This window comes from Pituophis catenifer, unplaced genomic scaffold (assembly GCF_029215685.1).
Source record: "Pituophis catenifer annectens isolate HBS135680 unplaced genomic scaffold, rPitCat1.0.hap2 SCAF_18, whole genome shotgun sequence".
NCBI classification, from domain to species: domain Eukaryota; kingdom Metazoa; phylum Chordata; class Lepidosauria; order Squamata; family Colubridae; genus Pituophis; species Pituophis catenifer.
This window is the reverse complement of record NW_027256898.1, coordinates 9,201,211-9,224,945: the sequence shown is the minus strand read 5'-3', so window position 1 is coordinate 9,224,945 and position 23,735 is coordinate 9,201,211. Positions and strand designations below refer to the sequence as shown.

Below are 23,735 nucleotides of genomic sequence, written 5' to 3'. Positions count from 1 at the left end.
TAGAGTTGGCCGTGGTGAGTTGGCCATGGTAGACTTTGCCATGGTGAGTTGGCCACGATCAGTTGGCTGTGGTAGAGTTGCCCATGATGAAATGCCCATGGTAGAATTGGCCACAGTGAGTTGGCTGTGGTAGAGTTGACCATGGTGAGTTGACCATGGTAGACTTTGCCATGGCAAGTTGGCCACGGTCAGTTAGCTGTGGTAGAGTTGCCCATGGTGAGTTGCCCATGGTAGAGTTGATCATGGCAGAGTTGACCATAGTGTGTTGACCATGGTAGAGTTGCTCATGGTAGAGTTGCCCATGGTAGAGTTGTCCATAGTAGAGTTGACTATGGTGTGTTGCCCATGGTAGAGTTGTCCATGGTAGAGTTGACTATGGTGTGTTGCCCATGGTAGAGTTGACCATGGTAGAGTTGACCATGGTGAGTTGCCCATGGTAGACTTGATCATGGTAGAGTTGACCATGGTGTGTTGGCCATGGTAGAGTTGCTCATGGTAGAGTTGCCCATGGTAGAGTTGACTATGGTGTGTTGCCCATGGTAGAGTTGCCCATGGTAGAGTTGCCCATGGTAGAGTTGCCCATGGTAGAGTTGTCCATGGTAGAGTTGACTATGGTATGTTGCCCATGGTAGAGTTGCCCATGGTAGTTGACCATGGTGAGTTGCCCATGGTAGACTTGATCATGGTAGAGTTGCCCATGATGACTTGCCCATGGTAGAGTTGACTATGGTGTGTTGCCCATGGTAGAGTTGACCATGGTGAGTTGCCCATGGTAGAGTTGACCTACCCATGGTTGGTAGAGTTGCCCATGTATAGAGTTGACCATGGTGAGTTGCCCATGGTAGAGTTGACCTACCCATGGTTGGTAGAGTTGCCCATGTATAGAGTTGACCATGGTGAGTTGCCCATGGTAGAGTTGACCTACCCATGGTTGGTAGAGTTGCCCATGTATAGAGTTGACCATGGTGAGTTGACCATGGTAGAGATGGCCGTGGTAGAGTTGGCCATGGTAGTGTTTGTCATGGTGAGTTGGCCATAGTAGAGTTGGCTATAGGGTTGACCATGGTGCATTGGCCATGGTGTGTTTGCCATGGCGAGTTGTCCCATGGCGAGTTGGCTGCGGCGAGTTGTCTCCTTCTGCCATCAAGGCACCTTTCCCCAGAAAGCAGACTTTTGGAAAGCTCTCACGCCATCTCTCCTTCCTTCCAGTACCTGATGATCCAGCAGACCCCCTACGTGCGGCGTCAGGTGCGCAAACTCCTCCTCTTCATCTGCGGCTCCAAGGAGAAGTACCGCCAGCTGCGGGACCTGCACACCCTCGATTCCCATGTCCGGGGGATCAAGAAGCTGCTGGAAGAGCAAGGCATTTTCCTAAGGGCCAGCGTGGTCATCGCCAGCTCCGGCTCTGCCCTGCAGTATGACACCCTTATCAGTTTGGTAAGCGGGGAAACAGTGTGTGTGTGTGTGTGCCTTCGGAGTTTGGCTGAAGCATCTTGAGGAGATCCTCCTGCCATCTGCACCGTGGGATATTTAAGGCGGGGCCCAGCCTCTCCCAGGACAGTCCAGGTCTTAGAGTTTGATGTGAAAGAGGAAAGAGGTATTTTTAACTTTTCCAGAGGAAAGAGCTTGGGGATTTACTGGGCTGAGGAGAAGCTAGAGCTCCCTTAAAGATGCAACCATGAGCTCAAACCTCAAGACTGAGAAAACCGGGGCTCCCCAGAGTTCTGGATTCATGTATGGCAGGCGTTGTAAGTCAGCAAAACATCTGGACTTGGCATGAAATTACACAGCGAAGCCCAGTTTTCATATCAGGATTAAAGTTCCCTGGGTGCCATTTGTTGAAACAAACATCTGGACTTTGCAGATGTTCCGCCAAAAAACTTTTTTTCTTCCTTCCCTCCTCCTTCTCCTCCTCCTCCTCCTCCATTCCTTCTCCTCTTCCTCCTCCTCCTTTCCTCTTCTATCCCTCCTCCTCCATCCCTCCTCCTTTTCTCCTCCATCCCTCCTCCTCTTCCTCCTCCATCCCTCCTCCTCTTCCTCCTCCTCCTCCCCACCTCCTCCATCCCTCCTCCTCCCCTCCTTATCCTCCTCCTCTCCTTCTCCTCCTCCCTTGTACCCCTTCCAGATGGAGCACCTGAAGGCCTGTGCCGAAATTGCCACCCAGCGCACGGTCAACTGGCAAAAATTCTGCATCAAAGACGATTGTAAGTCCCTTGGGGGGCTTTGAAAAGAACGGTGGCCCCGCTCCAGAGGGTCCAGCAGAAGCCCCGTGCTCTTCTTTTGGCTCCTGGGTCTGGGGGGGCTGATGGGAAGGGGGACAGGAAGGGCAGAAGATTCCCACTTCCTGGGCAGTTGCACCCTGAACTTCTGCTCGTAGAACCTAAGGAGCCTGAAGCTGCCCCACTTCAGCACTTTCGCAGTGGGCTTGTTCCTGCCATAACGTCCGGCAGAAATCAAATTTTAAGGGGTGCTATGTTCGTGAACATGGAAGTAAAACTGACTTTCCCCTTCTTCTCTTCTTCCTCCTCCTCCTCCTTTTCTTCTTCTAGCCGTCCTCTATTTCCTCCTGCAAGTCAGCTTCCTGGTCGATGAGGGTGTCTCACCGGTCCTCCTCCAGCTACTCTCCTGCGCCCTCTGTGGCAGCAAGGTTCTCTCTGGGTCGGCTTCGGCCGGGTCTTCAGGCACTTCAGCCCCCGGAGGGTCCAGCTCAGGCCAGCCATCCGGGCAGAGCAAATCCTCCACCAAGAAGAGCAAGAAGGAAGACAAGGAGAAGGAGCGAGAGGGTGAGGCTTGGAGGTTGGGAGGCCTTTGGGCTGCGCTTGCCACGTGACCTGCAGTCCTCCGAAGGTTGGCAGTGCCGTCGCTGAGCCCTCTCAATTCTCTCCCAGGAGACGGCTCCTCGGGCAGCCAGGAAGACCAGCTCTGCACCGCTCTGGTGAACCAGCTGAACAAATTTGCCGACAAAGAGACGCTGATTCAGTTCCTGCGCTGCTTCCTGCTGGAATCCAACTCATCGTCCGTGCGTTGGCAGGCTCACTGTCTCACTCTGCACATCTACCGGTGAGTAGCCCAGCCCTGGGCAAGCCGAGCTCCCACCCGTCCAAGTCCCAGGAGCGTTCTTCATCCCCCTTGGGCTGAGAAGAGAGAAACGGGATGTTTGTTTATTTATTTTATGACCCGTGGCTTTAAAAAAAATGCCCGTAGAACATGGAGATCGAAGGACAAAAGAGGGAGGATCCGATAAAGCCGGGGTGTCCAAGCTTGGCCATTTTGAGATGTCTGGATTCAACTCCCAGAATTCTCTAGTCAGCTTGGCTGCTTTAAGACTTGTGGACTTCAACTCCCAGAATTCCCTAGCTACCTTGGCCACTTTAAGACTTGTGGACTTCAACTTCCAGAATTCCCTAGCTAGCTTGGCCGCTTTAAGACTTGTGGACTTCAACTCCCAGAATTCCCTAGTCAGCTTAGCTGCTTTAAGACTTGTGGACTTCAGCTCCCAGAATTCCATAGTCAGCTTGGCTGCTTTAAGAGTTGTGGACTTCAGCTCCCAGAATTCCCTAGTCAGCTTGGCCGCTTTAAGACTTGTGGACTTCAGCTCCCAGAATTCCATAGTCAGCTTGGCCGCTTTAAGACTTGTGGACTTCAGCTCCCAGAATTCCATAGTCAGCTTGGCCGCTTTAAGACTTGTGGACTTCAGCTCCCAGAATTCCCTAGTCAGCTTGGCCGCTTTAAGACTTGTGGACTTCAGCTCCCAGAATTCCATAGTCAGCTTGGCCGCTTTAAGACTTGTGGACTTCAGTTCCCAGAATTCCATAGTCAGCTTGGCCGCTTTAAGACTTGTGGACTTCAGCTCCCAGAATTCCCTAGTCATCTTGGCCGCTTTAAGATTTGTGGACTTCAACTCCCAGAATTCCCTAATCAGCTTGGCCACTTTAAGACTTGTGGACTTCAACTCCCAGAATTCCCCAGCCAGCTTAGCTACTTTAAGACTTGTGGACTTCCGCTCTCAGAATTCCCCAGCCAGTAGACTTGAAGTCCACAAGTCTTAAAAGTGGCCAAGCTTGGCCACCTTTGGCAATAAAGTCTAGTCATATAAACAAAGTCTAGTCATAAATTCAAAGAGCAGCCACTGAGTGTAGACATTTTCCCTTTAGGAACTCCAACAAGTCCCAGCAAGAGCTGCTGCTGGACCTGATGTGGTCGATCTGGCCAGAGCTGCCGGCTTATGGGCGGAAGGCAGCCCAGTTTGTGGACCTCCTGGGCTACTTCTCTCTGAAAACCCAGCAGACGGAGAAGAAGGTAAGAGCTTGGAATGGTGTCTTCTCCACCCTCCTGATTCCCAGCACCTGGGACTGTTTCTGCAGGCGGGCCTGGGTGCTCCTGCCCCAAGAGCCATCCGAAGAGGAGGGGGACACTTCTGTGGGTTTCACAGCCGCCCTTGTGAGGTAGGCTAGGTCAAAAGAGCAAAGAGTCCAGCTGGTGAAGCCAGAGATTGGGTGTCCATCTTGCTTGCCCTGTTTTGTAGGGGAGAGTGACTCACCTGCCCGGGTGCTAAAACCTGAGAAGAAAATGGTTCCCCCCCCTTCTTACTGGAACCCCAACTTCTCCAAGGAAGCCACCTCAGGACACTTGGGGACCATATTCTGTAGCTCACCTGAGTTTGCTTTATAGGATCCTCCTGGTTTCACAGGTTGGGTTCCTCTGATTTTTGTGTTGGGCTCTGTTTCAGTTCAAGGAATACTCCCAGAAGGCTGTGGAGATCCTCAGGATGCAGAACCACATCCTCACCAATCACCCCAACTCCAACATCTACAAGTAAGGGTTGCTTGGCGCGTTCAGAGTGGGGGGAGGGGAGCCGGAAGGGACAGGCGGGGTGGTGGGGGTGCTTCTTGTCTGGAGGTGAGAGGGGGCACTTGCCTGGCTGCCGAAATTAACTTTGCACTGCCTGGAAACTCATCATCATCTTCTTTTAATGACCCCATAATAATCCCTCGCGGGGTGAAGTCTTGGGCAGCTTAATGGAGTTGAGTGTTTTACTGGCCGGATGCTCTTCCTGTTGCCAGTGCTGAGTTTTGTTCAGCAGATATATTCTCACTTTGCCCAGAGACAGAGAGAGAGAAATATCTGCCTCTACCTAGGATCGAACTCACAGCCCCTCCTGATTGTGAAAGCTCCACCTCTAGGCCAACGCACCGCTCAGTTTGCAGCGCCCGGAAATGGTTCCAAATGAATTCCAAACAGCCTGGTTTTTTTTAGGGTGTGACCGAGAGGAGACCATCGTGGGGCGCCTTACTTAACTATATTTCATGCGATTTAAACAGCGAGGAAATGAAATTCAGGGGGGTTTTGCGCTGGTCCTGCTTTGGAATTAGGCCTGCCCAGGGGTGAAATGTAAAATTTGTTACTACCGGTTCTGTGGGCGTGGCTTGGTGGGCGGGGGTTAATGTGACTGGGTGGGCGTGGCCAACTTTTTTTTTTTTTTAACTTTTCAAAGCATTTTTTTCTAATGCTTTGAAAAGCCTCTGCCAATCAGGCAACTCAGCTGGGATCGTCAGAGACTTTTCAAAGCATTTTTTTTTACCACCTCTTCGGCCAAGAGGTTGCAGAAAAAAATGCTTTGAAAAGCCTCCGACGATCCCAGCTGAGCCGCACGATCATCAGAGGCTTTTTTTTTTTTTACTTTTAAAAGCATTTTTTCGTCGGAAGAGGTTGTAGATAAAATACTTTTAAAAGTTAAAAAAAAAAAGCCTCTGATGATCGTGTGGCTCAGCTGGGCATTGGGGGGGGGGCAGGGATTTTTGCTACTGGTTCTCCGAAATACCCACCGCCATCGCTACCAGATCGGGCGATCCGGTCCGAACCGGGAGCATTTCACCCCTGGGCCTGCCCCATAGAAGGAAAAAACTGCAGCCACCTGCGACTTTGGCCTGAGCAGAATAAACTCAACTGCCTTCCTCTTCCCCTCATTCCAGCACCCTCTCCGGCCTGGTGGAGTTTGACGGCTACTACTTAGAGAGCGACCCCTGTCTCGTTTGCAACAACCCGGAAGTGCCTTTCTGCGTAAGTGCCTCCCCCCGCCCCCCTGTGCTTTCCAGCCCCGCCAGGCCTCGGCCTCTTCCAACCCATATCTCTCTCTCTCTCTCTTTTTTCTCCCAGTACATCAAGCTGTCCTCCATCAAGGTGGACACCCGCTACACCACCACCCAGCAAGTGGTCAAGCTCATCGGCAGCCACACCATCAGCAAAGTGACGGTCAAGATTGGAGACCTGAAGCGCACCAAGATGGTCCGGACCATCAACCTCTACTACAACAACCGGACCGTGCAGGCCATCGTGGAGCTGAAGAACAAGTAAGGATATGCACAATCACCAGAGGCGGCTCGGAATCTCTGGCCAGAGTGCAGTTTTAGGCTATCCTTGACTCCTTCTCTAAAGATAGAAATATAGATAGATAATAGATAATAGATAATGGATAGTTATAGATAGAAATAGAAAAAAAGGAAATAGAAAGAAAGGAGATAGAAAGGAAGGAAGGGAGGGAGGGAGGGAGGGAGGGAGAGAGAGAGAGAGAGAGAGAGAGAGAAAGAAAGAAGGAAGGAAGGAAGGAAAGAAAGAAAGAAAGAAAGAAAGAAAGAAAGAAAGAAAGAAAGAAAGAAAGAAAGAAAGAAAGAAAGAAAGATCTCTTTGGCTGTGCACCGCCCTGAGTCCTTCGGGAGAAGGGCGGTATAAAAATTTAAATAATAATAATAATAATAATAATAATAATAATAATAATAATAATAATAATAGATAGGATAATAGAAATAGAAATAATTTGATTTATATGCCCCCCTTCTCCGGAGACTCAGGGCGGCTTACAATGCGTTAAGCAATAGCCTTCATACTTTTGTATATTTATACAAAGTCAGCTTATTGCCCCCATAATCTGGGTCCTCATTTTACCTCATTTCTCCTGGATGTTTCTCTTCTGGTTTTGGGAAAGCTCCTTTGCCCACAAGTAGAACACGGCTTCTTTTTCAGTCTCCTCCCCATGGAGTCTTGATGGCTCGATTCATTCATTGCTGCTGGGGAGGGGGGAAAATGCCTTAATTCTTTATCTCGCTTGGCTCATCTCATTTTCAGCGTGAGGGGTAACAGGAATGCTTAGTTTTCCCGGGAGTGGAGCAGAAGAGCAGAAGTGGACTTCTGTGCCTGGTTCTCATTGTTGGCCTCCCCACCCCACCCTCCTGCTTGCATCCTTCCCCCCCGCTCCTGCCATCTTTAGGCCGGCCCGCTGGCACAAAGCCAAGAAGGTCCAGCTGACCCCCGGCCAGACGGAAGTGAAGATCGACCTTCCCCTGCCCATCGTGGCCTCCAACCTGATGATCGAGTTTGCCGATTTCTACGAGAACTACCAGGCCTCCACGGAAACCTTGCAGTGCCCCCGATGCAGCGCCTCGGTCCCCGCCAACCCCGGAGTCTGCGGAAACTGTGGGGAGAACGTCTACCAGTGCCACAAGTGCCGGTGGGTGAGCTTAGCCCCTCTTCTTCCTCCCCTCCAGGGAGCTCCAGGATGGAGGAAGGGGTGACCTCGGGTGACCCCCGCCCCAGGGGCAGAAATCTTGGGGTTCTCCTGGCTCTTTAGCTGGGGTCCCACGACCAGTCCTAGAAGGAGATTTGGGGAGGGGGAATCTCTTTGGGGAGGTGGGGGAGCGATGATGAGATTTCAGCTGGGGACCCCCTCGGTGTTGACTTACAGGTCGATCAACTATGATGAGAAGGACCCCTTTCTCTGCAACGCCTGCGGCTTCTGCAAATACGCCCGCTTTGATTTCATGCTGTTCGCCAAACCGTGCTGTGCCGTGGACCCCATCGAGAACGAAGAGGACCGGAAGAAGGTCAGGGGCGGGAGGAGGAGGAGGAGGAGGCCTGCCTTTTGGGGGGAGTGGGGTGGAGTGAGATTTGGCTGCCTCCCTTCCCCCAGGAAACCATTTGTCCATCTTTAAGAGGGCCTGTTCTACCCCCAACGCTGTACAGGTCGTCCTTGACTTTACAACAGTCTGTTTAGTGACCATTCAAAGTTACAACGGTGCTGAAAAAAGTGACTTCGGACTGTTTTTCACAGTTACGACCTTTGCAGCATCCCCCCCATGGTTACAGGATCCAAATTCAGACGCTCGGCAACTGGTTATGGTCCATTGCCGTGTCCCTGGGGTAACGTGATCCCCTCTGGCGACCTCCTGACAAGCAAAAGTCATATGGGACATCCCGATTCACTTAACCGCCCAGAGTCCCTTGGGAGTTGGGTGGCATAGAAATGTGACAAAATAAATAAAAATAAATAAATAAAAATAAAATAAATTAACAACCGGGTTACTAATTTTACCGAGCCAAAAAGCTTCCATTCACTGTCTGGGAGGCAGGTCGCTGCTTGATCCCCAAGCTTATTACCTAGAGACCTGCTTTGTATGGAGGTTGGCAGGAATTTTGCTGTCCCCGAAACCTCGGGAGCCCAGGGTTGTTTAGTTAAGCCAACGCATAATCGGGGTGCTGTGGCATTTTCACCTGCCAGGCCGTGACCAACATCAACACCCTCCTGGACAAGGCCGACCGGGTCTACCACCAGCTGATGGGCCACCGACCCCAGTTGGAGAACCTGCTCTGCAAAGTGAACGAGGCGGCGCCCGAAAAGCCACAGGTAGAGAGAGGGGGTAAAGGCCGCTCTGGGTGGACTCCGGGCGAGGCAAAGCCATCTTGGCCTGACCTTTTCCCCTCCTTTCTGTGGCAGGATGACTCCGGGGGCAGCGGAGGCCTCAGCTCCACCTCAGCCAGCGTGAACAGGTACATCTTACAGCTGGCGCAGGAGTATTGTGGCGACTGCAAGAACTCCTTTGACGAGCTCTCCAAGATCATTCAGGTAATCTGGGCCACTCCCAAGATCATCCGGGTAATCCCTTCGAGCAGACTGGGACAGTGGCTGCCAGAATTCCCCTTGAACTGGCCTTGCCCACCCCTTTCAACAGGTTGGCTGTTGAGATCAGAAACGTTCTGGTGCATTCAGGCCAGGCTTCGTCAGGGCTGAATATGTCTGCTAGTCCAGAGTTCCCCAATCTTTCCGGCTTTGCGGCCTGGTGTGGGTGGTCCCACGTGAGTGGTCGGCAAGCGTGCGTGTATGTGCAGCTCATTTGTGCAAGCCGTGAGAAAGCTCGACCTCTGCTCGTGCAAATGGAGTGCATATGTGCACTCTCCTACTTTCGGGTCGCTTGATTCTGAACAGCTCGTGACCCAGTAGTGGGCTGCGGCCCGAGATTTGGGGACCCCTATGCTAGTCTGTCTTAGGCTGCTCTGATGGACATTCAGCTCTTTGACCACCTGAGGCCCTACTCCATTTGTGGCTCCATCATGGCTTATCCTCCTCTCTTCTCTTATCCTCTCCCCAGAAAGTGTTTGCCTCCCGGAAGGAGCTCCTGGAGTACGACCTCCAGCAGAGAGAGGCCGCCAGCAAGTCCTCCCGCTCGGCTGTCCAGCCCACCTTCACCGCCAGCCAGTACCGCGCCCTCTCGGTCTTGGGTTGCGGCCACACCTCCTCCACCAAATGCTACGGCTGCGCCTCGGCCGTCACCGAGCACTGCATCACGCTGCTCCGCGCCTTGGCCACCAACGCCGCCATCCGCCACATCCTGGTCTCCCAGGGCCTCATCCGCGAGCTCTTTGACTACAACCTGCGCCGAGGGGCTGCCAGCATGAGGGAGGACGTCCGCCAGCTCATGTGCCTCCTCACTAGGTGGGCCTCGACTAGCTGCCTCCCCTCCTTCTTTTTTGCCTTTTTCCAAGGACCGGTAACAGTGGAACCCAGACAGCCTCTTGCATTGGATTGGCTTTGCCTATGGAGAACCTTGGGCCCTTGAACCCGCTCAGTACTGAAGATCAGTGTCAGACCTGCCCCAGTCCGATCCCTTAGGAAAGAAAGACCCTCGACTCTATTTAATTGAAGTGACGGGTTCTTTTACTAAAAGATGCTGGCTGCCGTAAAATCAGGCTAGAACTAAATTTCCTGCACAGAAAAGCTATAAAGTTTTCTCCTCATCCCAACCCTCCCTTCATCACCAGTTCGTCTTCAGCCAATGATGAACTGCATAGGTCCGTGATGGCGAACCTATGGCACGCGTGCCACAGGTGGCACACGGAGCCATATCTGTGGGCACACAAGCGTTGCCTTAGCTGAGCTCCAGCGCACATTCGCGTGCCAACCAGCTAATTTTCAGGCCTTCCAGTCCCACCAGAAGTCGGGAAATGGGGCATTTCCGGCCTCCGGGGAGGTGGGAAAGGCCATTTTTGCCCTCCCACCCAAGAAAGCCTCTGGAGCCTGGGGAGGGCAAAAAACAGGCCTACTGGGCCCACCGCTAACCTTTTTGGTGTTGCGTGCCAAAAGCAGGGGGAGGTCATGCGTGCATGCGCGGGGCCATGGGGGGGTTATTGAATTATGGGTGTGGGCACACGCATGCTCCCCCCCCCCCACGGTCTCCCCCCGCTTTTGGCAAAAAGGTTAGCCATCACTGGCATAGGTGTTTTGAGAAATGCTGAGGTGTTTGGGGTAGTCCACATTCCAATCTCAAGCTGCATGGCCTTGAGCGCTGGCACAAACTGGTTCCATCTTTGCCTGGTCTTCGTCAAGCTGTCATCCTTCCTCCCTATTTCCCATCACCTCCACATACATGTTTATTGCCCGTTTGTTCTCCCCATGTCCCCTGCCCCAGAGCCTTTGATGGCAGGATGCCAGCGAGGGGCCAAGCTGAAGTTGGCAGACCTGACAATGAGTTAAAGCTGAACTTGGAGGAACATACTTAGAACACAGAACAATAGGGTTGGAAGGGATCTTAGGGGTCTTCTAGTCCAAATTTCTCCCTTTTTCTAGGGAGAGAGAGTTGGATCTCTCTTTGATAAGCTTCCATCGGTGACTTCTATCCTCTTTCTCCATCTCTCCATCCATCTACCTTCCACCTGTACTGCTTGACCTGCCTGTCAAGCGCGGGGGAAATTCAGGCAGTTCAAGTAATGAGTATAAGGATTTATTGCAAGCTTAAGCTCTCTCTAAGAATCTGGCCAACTAACAGTAAAGGGAAATGAGCGGGAGATAAGACAGGCATTCAAGCCCGGGCTGGACTTGGGGTCATCCACCTGTTTCTTGCAGCTAACACAACTGGCTAGTCCGCTTGCAAATCGTGTTCTCTTAGGAAAGATGTCCTAGGTGTTGGGGTTATTACATGAGCTGGATATGTGTGTATTTGTGTGTGTGTGTGTGTGTGTGTGTGTTGGAGCACCCTGTGATATTTTAAAGATGCTTTTGTTTTATCCTCCGTCACCAACCAGAGACAACCCAGAAGCCACACAGCAGATGAACGACCTCATCATCAGCAAAGTGTCCGCAGCTCTGAAGGGCCACTGGGCCAATCCTGACCTGGTGAGCAGCGCTGGCCCACCTCTTCTTCTCCCTCCCTCCCTCCCTGGTGGCCCCTTGGGCTGGGGCCCCTCTGTAAAATGAGCTTCCAGCCTCGGCACCCCGAGACTGCCCTTCCCCTATCCTGCCGAAGGGATGAACCAGCTGTTGTGACCCAAGCCCAAGTAGTATTAAATGCAAACAGTTCGAAAACAAACAGACTTTATTAAAACAGTTGAGAATTAACTTATTCTCAGCGTAGTCCAAACTAAATTAAAGCAAATTCTTCAAAACACCATTCCTCAGTTTATCACCGACCTTGATATAATTAGGCAAACTGCCAAATGCTTTTCTTGGCAACAGTTCAGGAACAGAAGATGCCGACAAGAAATGAATACAGTGAAACAAGAAGCAAATTCTCTCAACGTTGTTTTCCGGCAAAGAGGCCAAGAGCCGTTGCTGGTCTTTTAAGCCTTATGGGAGGGGCCAATCATCTCCTGGCCTTACTCCTGAGTTGTCCCTTTTGCTTTAGCTGCTCTTGCCTTCTGGAAGCTCTGCGCATACGCGCACTGGGAACAGGCTCCTCCTGTTCCTCTGCCTCTCTGCTGTCAGCCTCTGGAGGTTCCGGAGTCCGCACCTCACTCCCCGATAACCCTGGCCCCATCTCTGCCTCCAACGCAAAGCCCTCATCCGGGCCCTCCCCAGACTTCAGGACTGGCCCATGTTCTTCCTCAGCCTCCTCACTGTCCTACTCCGCAGGCTGCTGGCGGACCACAACACCAGCTTCGGGGTCTTCCCGGCTCCTTCAACAACCTGGAAAACCTAGATGCAACACCCCTTACTCTATCCTTTCCTTCTCTCCCCCCCCCCCCACCCCCTTCATAGGCCAGCAGCCTTCAGTACGAGATGCTGCTGCTGACGGACTCCATCTCCAAAGAGGACAGTTGCTGGGAATTGCGCCTGCGTTGTGGTGAGTCCCGGGGCTCGGCAGGCCAGTTATGTTGCGGAGGGGGGGAAAAGGAGAGGGAGAAGCAGTGGTGGTATTCAGCCGGTTCGCACCTGTTTGGGCGAATTGGTCGTGGGCCCCGGGCGCTACGCCGTCCTATTTAGCTACGTTTTCTAAGCCGTGTGCATGTGTGCAAGCCACACACGAGAGCAAAGCACATTCGCGGAAGGCTGCGCCCATGCATGGAAGGCACGCGCTCACATTTTCGGTGCGCGGCGAACCGGTGGTAAAATTATGTGAAACACACACACCCTTCCGGGGGAGAGAGGCGCCATCCCCACTGGGAGAAAAGCCAGCAGGGGAGGGGGAAATGTTATTTCTGGGGTCTCTGGCCCGATTCTGACCCTCTTGTTCGCTTTGGCCCAGCCCTCAGCCTCTTCCTCATGGCCGTGAACATCAAGACGCCGGTGGTGGTGGAAAACATCACCCTGATGTGTCTACGGATCCTTCAGAAGCTGATCAAGCCCCCTGCGCCCACCAGCAAGAAGAACAAGGTAGCTGTCCCGGCTTCCCTCCCTCCCCACCCCCATCCCAGCCTCAGGTGTGTGGGCGCCCGGTTGCAGCAGCGATGTCTCGAGGCCCTTCCAGACTCTCTTCTTTGGGCTCCCCAGGACACGCCGGTGGACTCCCTGACCACGGTCAAGCCCTACAGCAATGAGATCCACGCCCAGGCCCAGCTGTGGCTCAAGAGGGATCCCAAGGCCGCCTACGAGGTGTGGAAGAAGTGCCTCCTTGCCAGAGGTATGTTTCTCACCCCCACCCCCACCCCCACCCTTCCTGGCTTCCTCCCCCAGCGGGACAGCAGCCACCCCACCCTGCAGCTCCACTCGCGTTGCTGCTTTGCCATCTTTCAGGCCTTGAAGCCAACGGAAAATCTCCCGGGCGAACGGAGCTCCGCCACCTCTACCTGACGGAGAAGTACGCCTGGAAGTGGAAGCAGTTCATGAGCAAGCGGGGGAAGAGGACCTGCCCCCTGGACCTCAAGCTGGGACACAACAATTGGCTGCGGCTGGTGAGACACATCGATGCACTTATCGGGGGGGGGGGGGCGGTGAGGAGAGGAAGAAGGAGGGGAAGGGGAAGAAGAGGGAGGAGGAGAGAAAGAAGGTGGAGGGGAAGGAGAAGAGGAAGAGGAGGTGGAGAAGGGGAACGGGAAAGAAAAGGAAGAGGAGAAGAGGAAGAAGGGGAAGGAAAAGGAGGAGGAGAAAAGGAAGGGGAAGAAAAAGAGGAAGGTGGAGGAGTGAAAGAGGGAGGAAAAGTGGAAGGAAGGGGAAGGAAAAGGAGGAGGAGGAGAAGAGGAAGAAGGAAAAGGGGAAGGAAAAGGAGGAGGAGGAAAAGTGGAAGGAAGCGGAAGGAAAAGGAGGAGAAGAGGAAGAAGGTGGGAGAGGAAGAGGAGGAGACGAAGAGGAAAAAGGAGGAGGGGAAGTGGGAGGAGAAGGAAAAAAGACCAGACTCTTGGAGAAGGCGATGCCAAGAAGCAGCGCCATCCTGAGGCCGGGGGGGCAAAAGATTCTCCAAGGAATGGGGTGGGATCCATGCCATGTGAGTGCCCAGGGGGCATCTCCTGCCTTCTCCTCCCCCCTCCGGTTTCCAGGTCTTGTTCACCCCAGCAACCCAAGCAGCCCGGCAGGCAGCTTGCACCATCGTGGAAGCCTTGGCCACCATCCCCAGCCGCAAGCAGCAAGTCCTCGACCTGCTGACCAGGTAAGGCCCGGGGCAGGTAAGGGAGGAGACCACCACCACCCCGCTGCGCCCCTTCAGCTTTCTGACCTCCGGATGGCCTCCTCCTCCCTTCTTTCTGCCAGCTACCTGGACGAGCTGAGCGTGGCAGGCGAGTGTGCCGCCGAGTACCTGGCCCTCTACCAGAAGCTCATCAAGCCGGCCCGCTGGAAGGTCTACCTGGCGGCCAGAGGGGTCCTGCCTTATGTCGGCAACCTGATCACCAAGGTACGGAGCCCCCACCCCCACCCCGGACTGGGAGGGGAGGGGGCTCTAACCCCTCAGCTTCATTTTGAAACAATACAAAAACCCCTCGCTGCTTTGGGACCCACGTTGACCCTCCAGGGCAGGATTTGCTGGGCACCTCATTGGCCCATCCCACAAGGACAGCGGCCGGGGAGGATGGGTAGTGGAGTCTGACAAGAGCTGGAAAAGCTACAGCTTGCTCCTGAGACGTTCAGCTCAGACTTTGGAAGGTTAAAACCAGCCTTTTTTTTCCGATGCTTAGCTCCCCTACTCCCCAGTGGGCCAGTCTTGGTCTTCCTCCCTTCCCTGGCCATTCTGGGCCTCTTTTCTTCAAGGCTGGACATCTCTCCGTTTCAGGAAATCGCCCGTCTCCTGGCCCTGGAGGAAGCCACCCTCAGCACCGACCTGCAGCAGGGCTACGCTCTCAAGAGCATCACCGGTAGGGCAGCCGCGAGGTGTTTCTCCCCCGCCCCACCCCCTTTGGTTTCCTTGGGCTCTGGAGAGCCATAGGCTCCTGGCCGGCCCATGTTACTCAGCAGCCTTCCCTGCCCTCCCCTCCTGCCAGGCCTCCTGTCCTCCTTCGTGGAAGTCGAGTCCATCAAGCGCCACTTCAAGAGCCGGCTGGTGGGGACGGTGCTCAACGGCTACCTCTGCTTGCGGAAACTAGTGGTGCAGCGCACCAAGCTGATCGACGAGACCCAGGACATGTTGCTGGAGATGCTGGAAGACATGACCACAGGTAGACGGCGTGGCAGGGTGGGGGGGGCACCCTTGACTTGGTTCGGCCTACACCAATGCCAGCCTTCCTGGCCTCAGCCAGAGGGGAAAGAAGGAAAGAAGGAATTGCTCTGCCTAAAGAGCGATTTTCTCTCTACTCGAGATAGCAATAGCAATAGGACTTAGACTTATATACTCCTTGACAGTGCTTTGCAGTCCTTTCTAAGCGGTTTTCTGAGCCAGCACATCGTCCCTCCCAACAATCTGGGTCCTCATTTTACCATCCTCAGAAGGACGGAAGGCTGAGTCAAGCTTGAGCTGGTCAGGATTGAACTGCTGGTTGTGGGCAGAGTTAGCCTGCAAAACTGCATTCTAACTACAGGGAGGGAGGGAGGGAGGAAAAGAAGGAAGAAAGGAAGGAAGGAAGGAAGATAGCAATAGCTCTTAGACTTATATACCGCTTCACAGTGCTTCACAGCCCTCTCTAAGCAGTTTACAGAATCAGCATATATTGCCCCCAACAATCTGGGTCCTCATTTTACCGACCGCGGAAGGATGGAAGGCTGAGTCAACCCTGAGCTGGTCAGGATTGAACTGCCAAATTGCCAGCAGCCGGCAGCCGGCAGAAGTAGCCTGCAATATTGCACTGTAACCACTGCGCCACCACAGTTCCTGTTCTTCAAAAGAAAAAGGAAACCATCAACTTAGCTACTTAGTTTTGAGAAAGAACGCACGTGGGGCTTCTTTGCTCCTTTGGGTGGGATCAGCCCATCCCAGGGAAGGAGCCACGTCGGGGAACACACTCCAGTGAGCCCCACTCTCCTCCCTCCTCTCTCCCTTCCAATCAAACTTGCCTGCAGGCACAGAGTCCGAGACCAAGGCTTTCATGGCCGTCTGCATCGAAACCACCAAACGCTACAGCCTGGATGACTACCGGACGCCCGTCTTCATCTTCGAGAGACTCTGTAGCATCATCTACCCGGTAAGGGGCGTGTGTGTGTGTTTCAACCTGGCCCTGATCCTGCCCGGCCAGGGAGCCGCTGGACCAGAGAGGCCAAAGGGGGTGCTTAACTCAGCTCGTCCCTAACGACTTTGGAGAGCCACTGCTTCGACTCTTCGCTCTTTTCTCGTGACCCGGGAAGGGCAGTTTTAGGATGGGCCTCTGCCCTGACCTTCAAGGCCCAGTGAAGGGCAAAGGGCAGCACAGTCTGGGGCTCTTGGCAACTGTCAGCCATGGATGGCACCTGATCTGTCCCCGTCCACACACAAACACAAACACAGCCAGCCGAGGGTTAAGGAAGCACTTTGGCACACACCTAGGTCTTTATCTCCAACTTGGCAGCGATATACACACCGTCTGCCAAGTGCTTTTATTGCCACAGAAACAGAAAGATAATATACTCAGCGTACAAGAGTCCAACAGAACCAATATTCCTCTCGGCAGCTTCGGACGAGGCTCTAGTGACTATCCAGGGTTTGTTTTTGTTCGTCACAGGGATCACTGGCCACCACCCTCTATTATATAGTCTCTGGGGTGTGGTCCAGTGACTCAGTTCTAATCCCTAGCACGCCTCCTGAGCTGCTGCAATCGTTTATCACGCCTTCGTTGGCGTGCGTCCAGGAATGACGTCTCTCCTTCACTCTCATCCGAGCCACCTGTCTCCCGGCTAATCTCCTCTCCCTCGGCCAGCTCCTGAGACAGTGCCAGAGGGGAGGGGCCTGGAGAGGGAGGCCTGGCTGACTCCTCTTCCTCATGCGCGGAGCTTTCTTCCTCCGATGGGACAGGCTCAGAGGGCGGGGCCACAACAGCACCACAGAGCCGTTGGGTGGGGCAGGAGACGGGGCTTTTCTTTCTCACCCCTGCGCTTCCCGCCTCTCTCAGGAGGAGAACGAAGTGACGGAGTTCTTCGTCACGCTGGAGAAGGACCCTCAGCAAGAGGATTTCCTGCAGGGCCGGATGCCCGGGAACCCCTACAGCAGCAACGAGCCGGGCATCGGGCCGCTGATGAGGGACATCAAGAACAAGATCTGCCAGGACTGCGACTTGGTGGCTCTTCTGGAAGACGACAGCGGGATGGAGGTGAGGAAGCCGTGCGAGCGGGATCAAGCCGGAGGGTGTGGGCCACGTTTTCCCTAGCCTGGGAGGGGGGCCGGGGTTTTGTGCAGACCCTCCTTCGCTTTACGAAGCCTGGCTTTTTTTCCTTGGCGGTCCGTCCAGGGTCCCCTGGTGACTTTTCTGTGCTTTGGGTAGAGGGGCCTGCTTTCCAAAAACCAGCAGCCCTTCTCCGTTTTTAAATCGACGTCCTCGTTCACCTCCCCGCTGTCTGTGTTTTTTTTTTCTTTCCCTCCTGTTTCTTTCAGCTTCTGGTGAACAACAAGATCATCAGCTTGGATCTCCCGGTGGCCGAAGTGTACAAAAAAGTCTGGTGCCCGACAAACGAGGTAAGGGGTCTTTTTCAGCGTCTCCCTTCCCTGAGATCTTGGAATGAACACACTCTGTGCCCTGCCCTGGCCACTGTCTCCTTCCCCCCCCAAGATTTCTCCCCTCTTTTTCCTCTATCTTTGCCCGCTGTGCATCCCAGAGCACATTGTGTTCAGGCACAGTAATCTCGGGTACGCTCCAGATTACTTGCTCACAAGTGCATGTCTTCATCTGCACCATCGCTGAACATTACAATCCAACTGTTTTCCCCGCAGTCCGAGGACTGGATCCTTAGTGGTGGAGAAAAGCAGTCAGAGTCATGGTTCTAAGTAATCTTATTTTAATGACCCACATAATGCCTTCCGGGGCAGAGTCTGGGCAACTGAATGGAGCTGAATGGTTACTGGCCGGATGCCCTTCCTGTCACCAGAGCTGAGTTTTGTTCAGCAGATATATTCTCAATGTACCCAGAGAGAGAGAGAGAAATATCTGCCTCCTACCTAGGATAGAACTCACAGCCTGCTGATTGCGAGGCAAGAGCTCCACCTCTAAGCCACCGCCCCACTTTCATGGCTCCGAGTAATGCTCCAGACTCTGAGGCCTCGGCTTCCTCAAAACTCCAGTTTATTGGGTACATCGTATCGGCATGGTCAGAGGTGAAACCAACACTGAATAATTCCCGCGTTTTTGGTATCATTAAAGAATAGATAGTCCGTCCACCCCTCTGTGTCACAGGTCACATTAGTCAACCAAGCAGGCGATGAACTTCTCAGCCCTTTCTCCTGCTGTTGTTAGGCCGATTTGGCCTTGGTTCTCAGGAGCCTTATCGTCGTTGTGTCTGGCACATTGGAGGAAGACATCCTACATTCCATAAATGTCCCGTCCCGCGCCCCCCTCCCCCCCAAGGTGGTATTCAATTATTTTCCCTACTGGTTTGCAAATGTGAGCACGCACGCATGCGTCTGGCCTTCCACGCATGTGCTTTGCTTGTGCGCGCGGCTTGCACACATGTGCGCGGCTTCGAAATGAGCCTAAATAGGATGGCATAGCACCGGAGAGGAGAGGGGGGGGGGCCACCTGCAGGTTGCTACTACCGGTTTGCCTGAACCTGTGCGAACCGGCTGAATACCACCTCTGCCTCCACCTTCCCCCAAATAAGTGGCAACTAAGAAACGAAGCAAGAAAAATATGGCTTCAGCTAGAATCGAATTTTGAGAGTCGACAGGGAGTCTCGGTGTGGGGAAAAAACAGGCTAGGCTTTGCTGCAGGTCAGAGTTGGCCCCAAACGGCCATGCTGCTCTCTATATTGGCTGCTTTGGGGCAGGCTGTTGGTAGCCTGGCACAGAGTTCCCCGATCTTTTTCGGCTTTGCGGATCGGCGGGGAGGAAGATGGGGTTGGTTCCGTGCTCACTTGCTCTTCTCACCTGCCACTTCCATGGCCTGATTCTAAATGGCTCGAGGCCCGGAGGTGGGCCGCGACCTGCGTGTTGGGGACCTCTGGCCTAGCAAACCTCCTACTGATGAATTCTCACCTTTATTGAAGAAGAAAAAAAAAATCATTTTAGGGAAGCTTCGGTTGAGCAGAGCAGCCTTGAAACCTCTCTCAGATAGATTCCCTTTTCCGCCTTTTAATTCCTTCAGCCTCCTGTTTCTTCTCTATTTTTTATTTTACTTTATTTTATTTTATTTTTGTTTCTTGCAATCCGCCTAACGTCGCTTAGCCCGAGCATCCGTCGCATGATGGGCCCCATCTAGGTATGTCAGGAGAGAGTTACGGGCCCAAATTAGGAAGCCGATAAGACGGCCTTTCCTGGCGATAAACAGCATCCGGGGGTTTTTTTATAGCGGAGATGATGATTTTATCCCAGGGAAAGAGAAAAGGCCCGTTGCCTGTGTGCTATCAAAAATTCAAAATACCTTTGTAGCCGAGCATTTTCGGGAGGGGATTAAGGATATCTTTGCTTTAACTCTCGGTGCCAAACTTTGGGTATTATCCCCCAGAAAGCCTCTAGGAATGAATATGTTAAAATAACCCTGCCTTGTCATCTGAGTTCAAAAGAATCTCATGCTTGTCGGGAAAGCAGCCGGGAGATTAATTCATTCAGACGCGTGTCTCCAAATGGCCCCGGCTTTGAATGCGGTGACAGTTTTTTGAGCAAAAGCCTGCATTTTCATCGCGGAGCCCCGTAAATGGATGGGAATGAGAAGGGATTCTAGATAGGTAGCAGAAAGAGAACACAGGCAGTCCTTAACTTACAACAGTTCGTTTGCTGACTGTGCATCCCAGAGCCCATTGTGTTTTTTTTGGGGGGGGGGGCTCCCGATTACTTGCTCACGAGTGCATGTCTTCATCTGCACCATCACTGAACATTACAATCCAACTCTTTTCCCCACGATCCGAGGACTGGATCCTTAGTGGTGGAGAAAAGCAGTCAGTGTCATAGCTCTAAGTAATCTCCTTTTAATGACCCCCATAATCCCTTGCGGGGCAGTGTCTGGGCAACTGGATGGAGCTGAGTGTTTTATTGGCCGGATGCCCTTCCTGTTGCCAGAGCTGAGTTTTGTTCAGCAGATTATGTATATATATTATAAATAATATAACATTTGACACAAAGCCAAAAAAAAAAACAACTACGACTACGCAATTGTTTAAAAGCGTTCCTAGTTAATCCATTAAATCTTAAGAAAATATTTTTTGTCTGGAATAACAGTAGAAAGCTCCTGGCTACGCTGGTCTGTGGCTATCTTAATTCTGGTTGCAGAATTAATTGACACTTTTTTTTTTCCTGGGCTCACACGGGCCCTTGTGTGAGTGAGGTCTACACAAAAGAGGCTCATCCTGGCTCGCTTTTGGAGTTCACTCAGAAAATTCTCAACTGACATGAGTACGTGCGAACAGAGGCTGGGCGGCTTCTGCTGGAAAAGTCTCTTCTGTTTATACTAGGCACCATCCTCCGAATTACAACGGCTAACTTCATCTCAGAGTGCCCCTAGCTGGCGAGAGCGGGCACTTCCCCGCTCCCCCAGAGCTGTAGTGGCCTGCCGGTGTCCAGCAGAGCTGGCAGCAGAGTTGGACAGTGAGGAAGTTGGGGAGGAACATGGGCCAGTCCTGGGGGCTGGGGAAAGCTCGGACGAGGGCTCTGCGTTGGAGGCAGAGATGGGGCCAGGGCCATCGGGGAGTGATATGCGGACTCCGGAGCCTCCAGAGGCTGACAGTAGAGAGGCAGAGAAACAGCTGGATCCCGTTCCCATTGTGCGCATGCTCAGAGCTGCCAGAAGTCAAGAACAACTCAGAAAGCAGGGTCGACTCGGGAGTAAGGCCACACCTTGGAGTTAATTGGCCCCTCCCATAGGACATAAAAGAAGACCAAATGGGACGTGGGCTTTTGCAGGAAGCAATTAGTTCATTAGGTCATTTCAAGATAGGAAAGTTCTGTTCGTGACTCTTAATAGACTCTGTGCCAAGTTTGGCCTTGCCCTGCCTTTGGAAATTGGTTCTCTGGCAGCGTTCCAAGGGAGATATGGTCGGTGTTGATAAACATTCCTCTGAAAGACTGTTTGCCAAAGCCTTGTTGACTGTGAATGACAGTAATTCACAGTCGGGTAAATAAAAGAGATTTGGCTGGAATTAAGCATTTGCTTCCTGCTTTCTAAGGAACAAAACTTTGGGGCTTGCTGTTAGTTTTAAAACAAGGCCTTCAACAACCCTTGGCCCGTGGGGCAAGTTAAAGAATTTGGAGACAAAGAGAGCCAACCCAGAAGCCTCTTCCCTACCTGTTCTCCAAAGCACCTGAAGGCAGAACAAAAAAAAAAAGCATTGGATGGATAGTACCGCTTTGTAAAGCCTTAGTAAGGCCACACCCGGAGTTCTGCATCCTCTTTTGGTTCACCGCATTAACAAAAAAAGGACGTTGAGGCTTTGGAAAGCAACTTAAGATGATTAAAGGCTTGGAGATTAAAACCTACGAAAAACGGTTGCAGGATTTGGGTTTGGGCCAGTCTAGAGAAAAGAAAAGGACCAGGGGGGACATGATAGCTGTCTTCCGGTATTTGAGGGGCTGCCCCAAAGAAAGTGGGGGGGGGAGTCAACTTATTTTCCAAAGCGCCAGAAGGCAGGACAAGACGCAACGGACGGAAACTCATCAAAGAGGGAAGCAACCTGGAATGAAGGAGAAACGTCCTAACAGCGAGGACGATTAAGCAGTGGAACAGAAGTTGCCACCAGAAGTTGTGGGTGCTCCCATCGCCGGAGGTTTTTAAGAAGAGACTGGACAGCCGTTTGTCTGAAATGGTATAGGATCTCCTGCTTGATCGGGGTTGGACTAGAAGACCTCCAAGGTCCCTTCCAATTTACCTGCTATTCTGCCTCTCGGCTGCTTGCCCAAAAGTCCAGGAACAGTGACGCCCCAAAAAAGTCTGCATCCAGGCCCATGTTTTTTTTTTTGTTTTGTTTTGTTTTTTCTCCTTGCCTCCTTTGGGGTTCAGCCTTTGACCAGCTCTCCTCACAGCCCCTGCTGCTGCTTCTTCTTCTTAAGAGCCCCAGCCATCGATCCCCCCCATTTCCCCTTGGGGCTTCCCCAGCCGCGCTCAGAATCTCCTCTGACATTAAGCGCCGGCTTATTCGGCGCCGGGCTTAGCGGCTGCCTTCTTGACAGGTCCTCTTTGCTCTTCCGGCTTTGCCCCTTTCTTCCCCCCCACTCACCCCTCCCCACCCCAACAAAGTCTCCTCCTCCTCCCAACGACAGAATGGCACCCCCACCCCCCCTTGCCCTCGCCCCCTATTCTTTTTCCCCTCTTCCCCGTTCAGACTTCAAGGATCTTAAAACGGAAACTCGCCTTCTGCGTCTGGGGCCTCGGACTTGAAAGAGGCGCCCTTGTCTCCGTGGGGAAAGTTGTAAACGAGGCCTTGGCGGGCTTTGCCACTTTTCTAATACCCCGTTTGGGTATTAAAAGCTTATTAAATTGTCACTTTCTTTTCCCAGCCACCTACCTCACCCCCCCACCCCCCAAGCCATCCCCACTCCTGTTTCCTTCTCATCCGTAGGAGATGTCTCTCCTTTCTCTCCCCCTCCCCGCCCTTCCTTTGAAGGTGCCAATCTAATTAACCTGTCACACACACAGAGACACACACACACGTGTCTGCGTGTTTCCTTTAGTTCCTGCGGGTCAAACCTGCCTACGTGGAAGCCACCGTTAGTTTCTGTTGGGTGAAACAGAAGGAAAGAGGACAGATCCAGATTTAACTCTCAGCCCTGTCCAGGCTCCGTCCAAGGCCAGTTCTGGATCTTCCAGGGACCCCAACCGGTTCTAGTTTGGGCGATTTTATTTATTTATTTATTTATTTATTTATTTATTTTATTTATTATTATTTTATTAAATTTCTATACCGCCCTTCTCCCGAAGGACTCAGGGCGGTGAACAGCCACAAGATAAAACACATAAATACAAAAATTTAAAATAGATTAAAAACGAATTAAATAATTTGGCTGAATTTAAAATACCCCATAATTTAAAACAAATTAAAATTTTCATTTAAAAAGGGGAGAAGATTTAGGCCAGGCCAGCTTGATGGAATAGGAAAGTCTTAAGCGAGCGACGGAAGGTGCGCAGATCCAGGATCCTCCGTATCTCTGGGGGGAGCTCGTTCCAGATCGTAGGTGCCCCCACAGAGAAGGCTCTCCCCCTAGGGGCCGCCAGCATACATTGTTTGGCCGACTGCACCCGGAGGAGCCCCTCTCTATGGGAGCGTACTGGCCGGTGGGAGGCTATTGGTGGTAGCAGGCGGTCCCGGAGATAACCAGGTCCTAAGCCATGGTTTTACTGCCTTTTTTCCTATGGACTTTGCCGAGGGTTTTGTATGCCCCCCCACTGAGTTGCCTCCCGCGTCATTTCCTTGGGCTAGACCAGGGGTGTCAAACTCAAGGCTGGCGGGCTGGATCCAGCCTGTGGGGCTGCCCTGGAAACTGCGAAGGACCCAGTGGTGGATTGCACCCGGTTCTGTCCGGTTCTATAGAACCGGTAGTAAAATTGGCGGGAGGCTCCGCCCGCCCACCCAGACGTCATAAATGACGATCTGCGCATGTGCAAAAGCTTCTGTGCATGCGCGGAAGGGCGCACGTGAGGGAAACAAGCCTGTGCACACGGCCCCGTTGCGAACCGGTAGTAAAGGTAAGTAGAACCCACCCGTGGAAGGACCTGCCAGCAAAAAC

The 23,735-nt window shown here is 52.8% G+C and overlaps 1 protein-coding gene across 1 annotated transcript in view; it reads left to right on the top strand.

The window, feature by feature from the left end:
- The window catches only part of UBR4 (ubiquitin protein ligase E3 component n-recognin 4), a 132,395-nt gene that overhangs the window by 93,223 nt on the left and 15,437 nt on the right, over window positions 1-23,735 (top strand). The window contains 25 exon segments of the mRNA XM_070956160.1: window positions 1,210-1,437; window positions 2,126-2,204; window positions 2,550-2,783; window positions 2,889-3,060; window positions 4,155-4,299; window positions 4,730-4,815; window positions 5,973-6,060; window positions 6,157-6,350; window positions 7,265-7,504; window positions 7,739-7,877; window positions 8,552-8,677; window positions 8,768-8,896; window positions 9,420-9,763; window positions 11,350-11,440; window positions 12,302-12,386; window positions 12,789-12,916; window positions 13,034-13,163; window positions 13,277-13,434; window positions 14,017-14,126; window positions 14,228-14,369; window positions 14,745-14,826; window positions 14,953-15,126; window positions 15,965-16,086; window positions 16,987-17,184; window positions 17,466-17,546. Of these exon segments, the coding sequence (XP_070812261.1) occupies window positions 1,210-1,437; window positions 2,126-2,204; window positions 2,550-2,783; window positions 2,889-3,060; window positions 4,155-4,299; window positions 4,730-4,815; window positions 5,973-6,060; window positions 6,157-6,350; window positions 7,265-7,504; window positions 7,739-7,877; window positions 8,552-8,677; window positions 8,768-8,896; window positions 9,420-9,763; window positions 11,350-11,440; window positions 12,302-12,386; window positions 12,789-12,916; window positions 13,034-13,163; window positions 13,277-13,434; window positions 14,017-14,126; window positions 14,228-14,369; window positions 14,745-14,826; window positions 14,953-15,126; window positions 15,965-16,086; window positions 16,987-17,184; window positions 17,466-17,546 (3,705 nt within the window).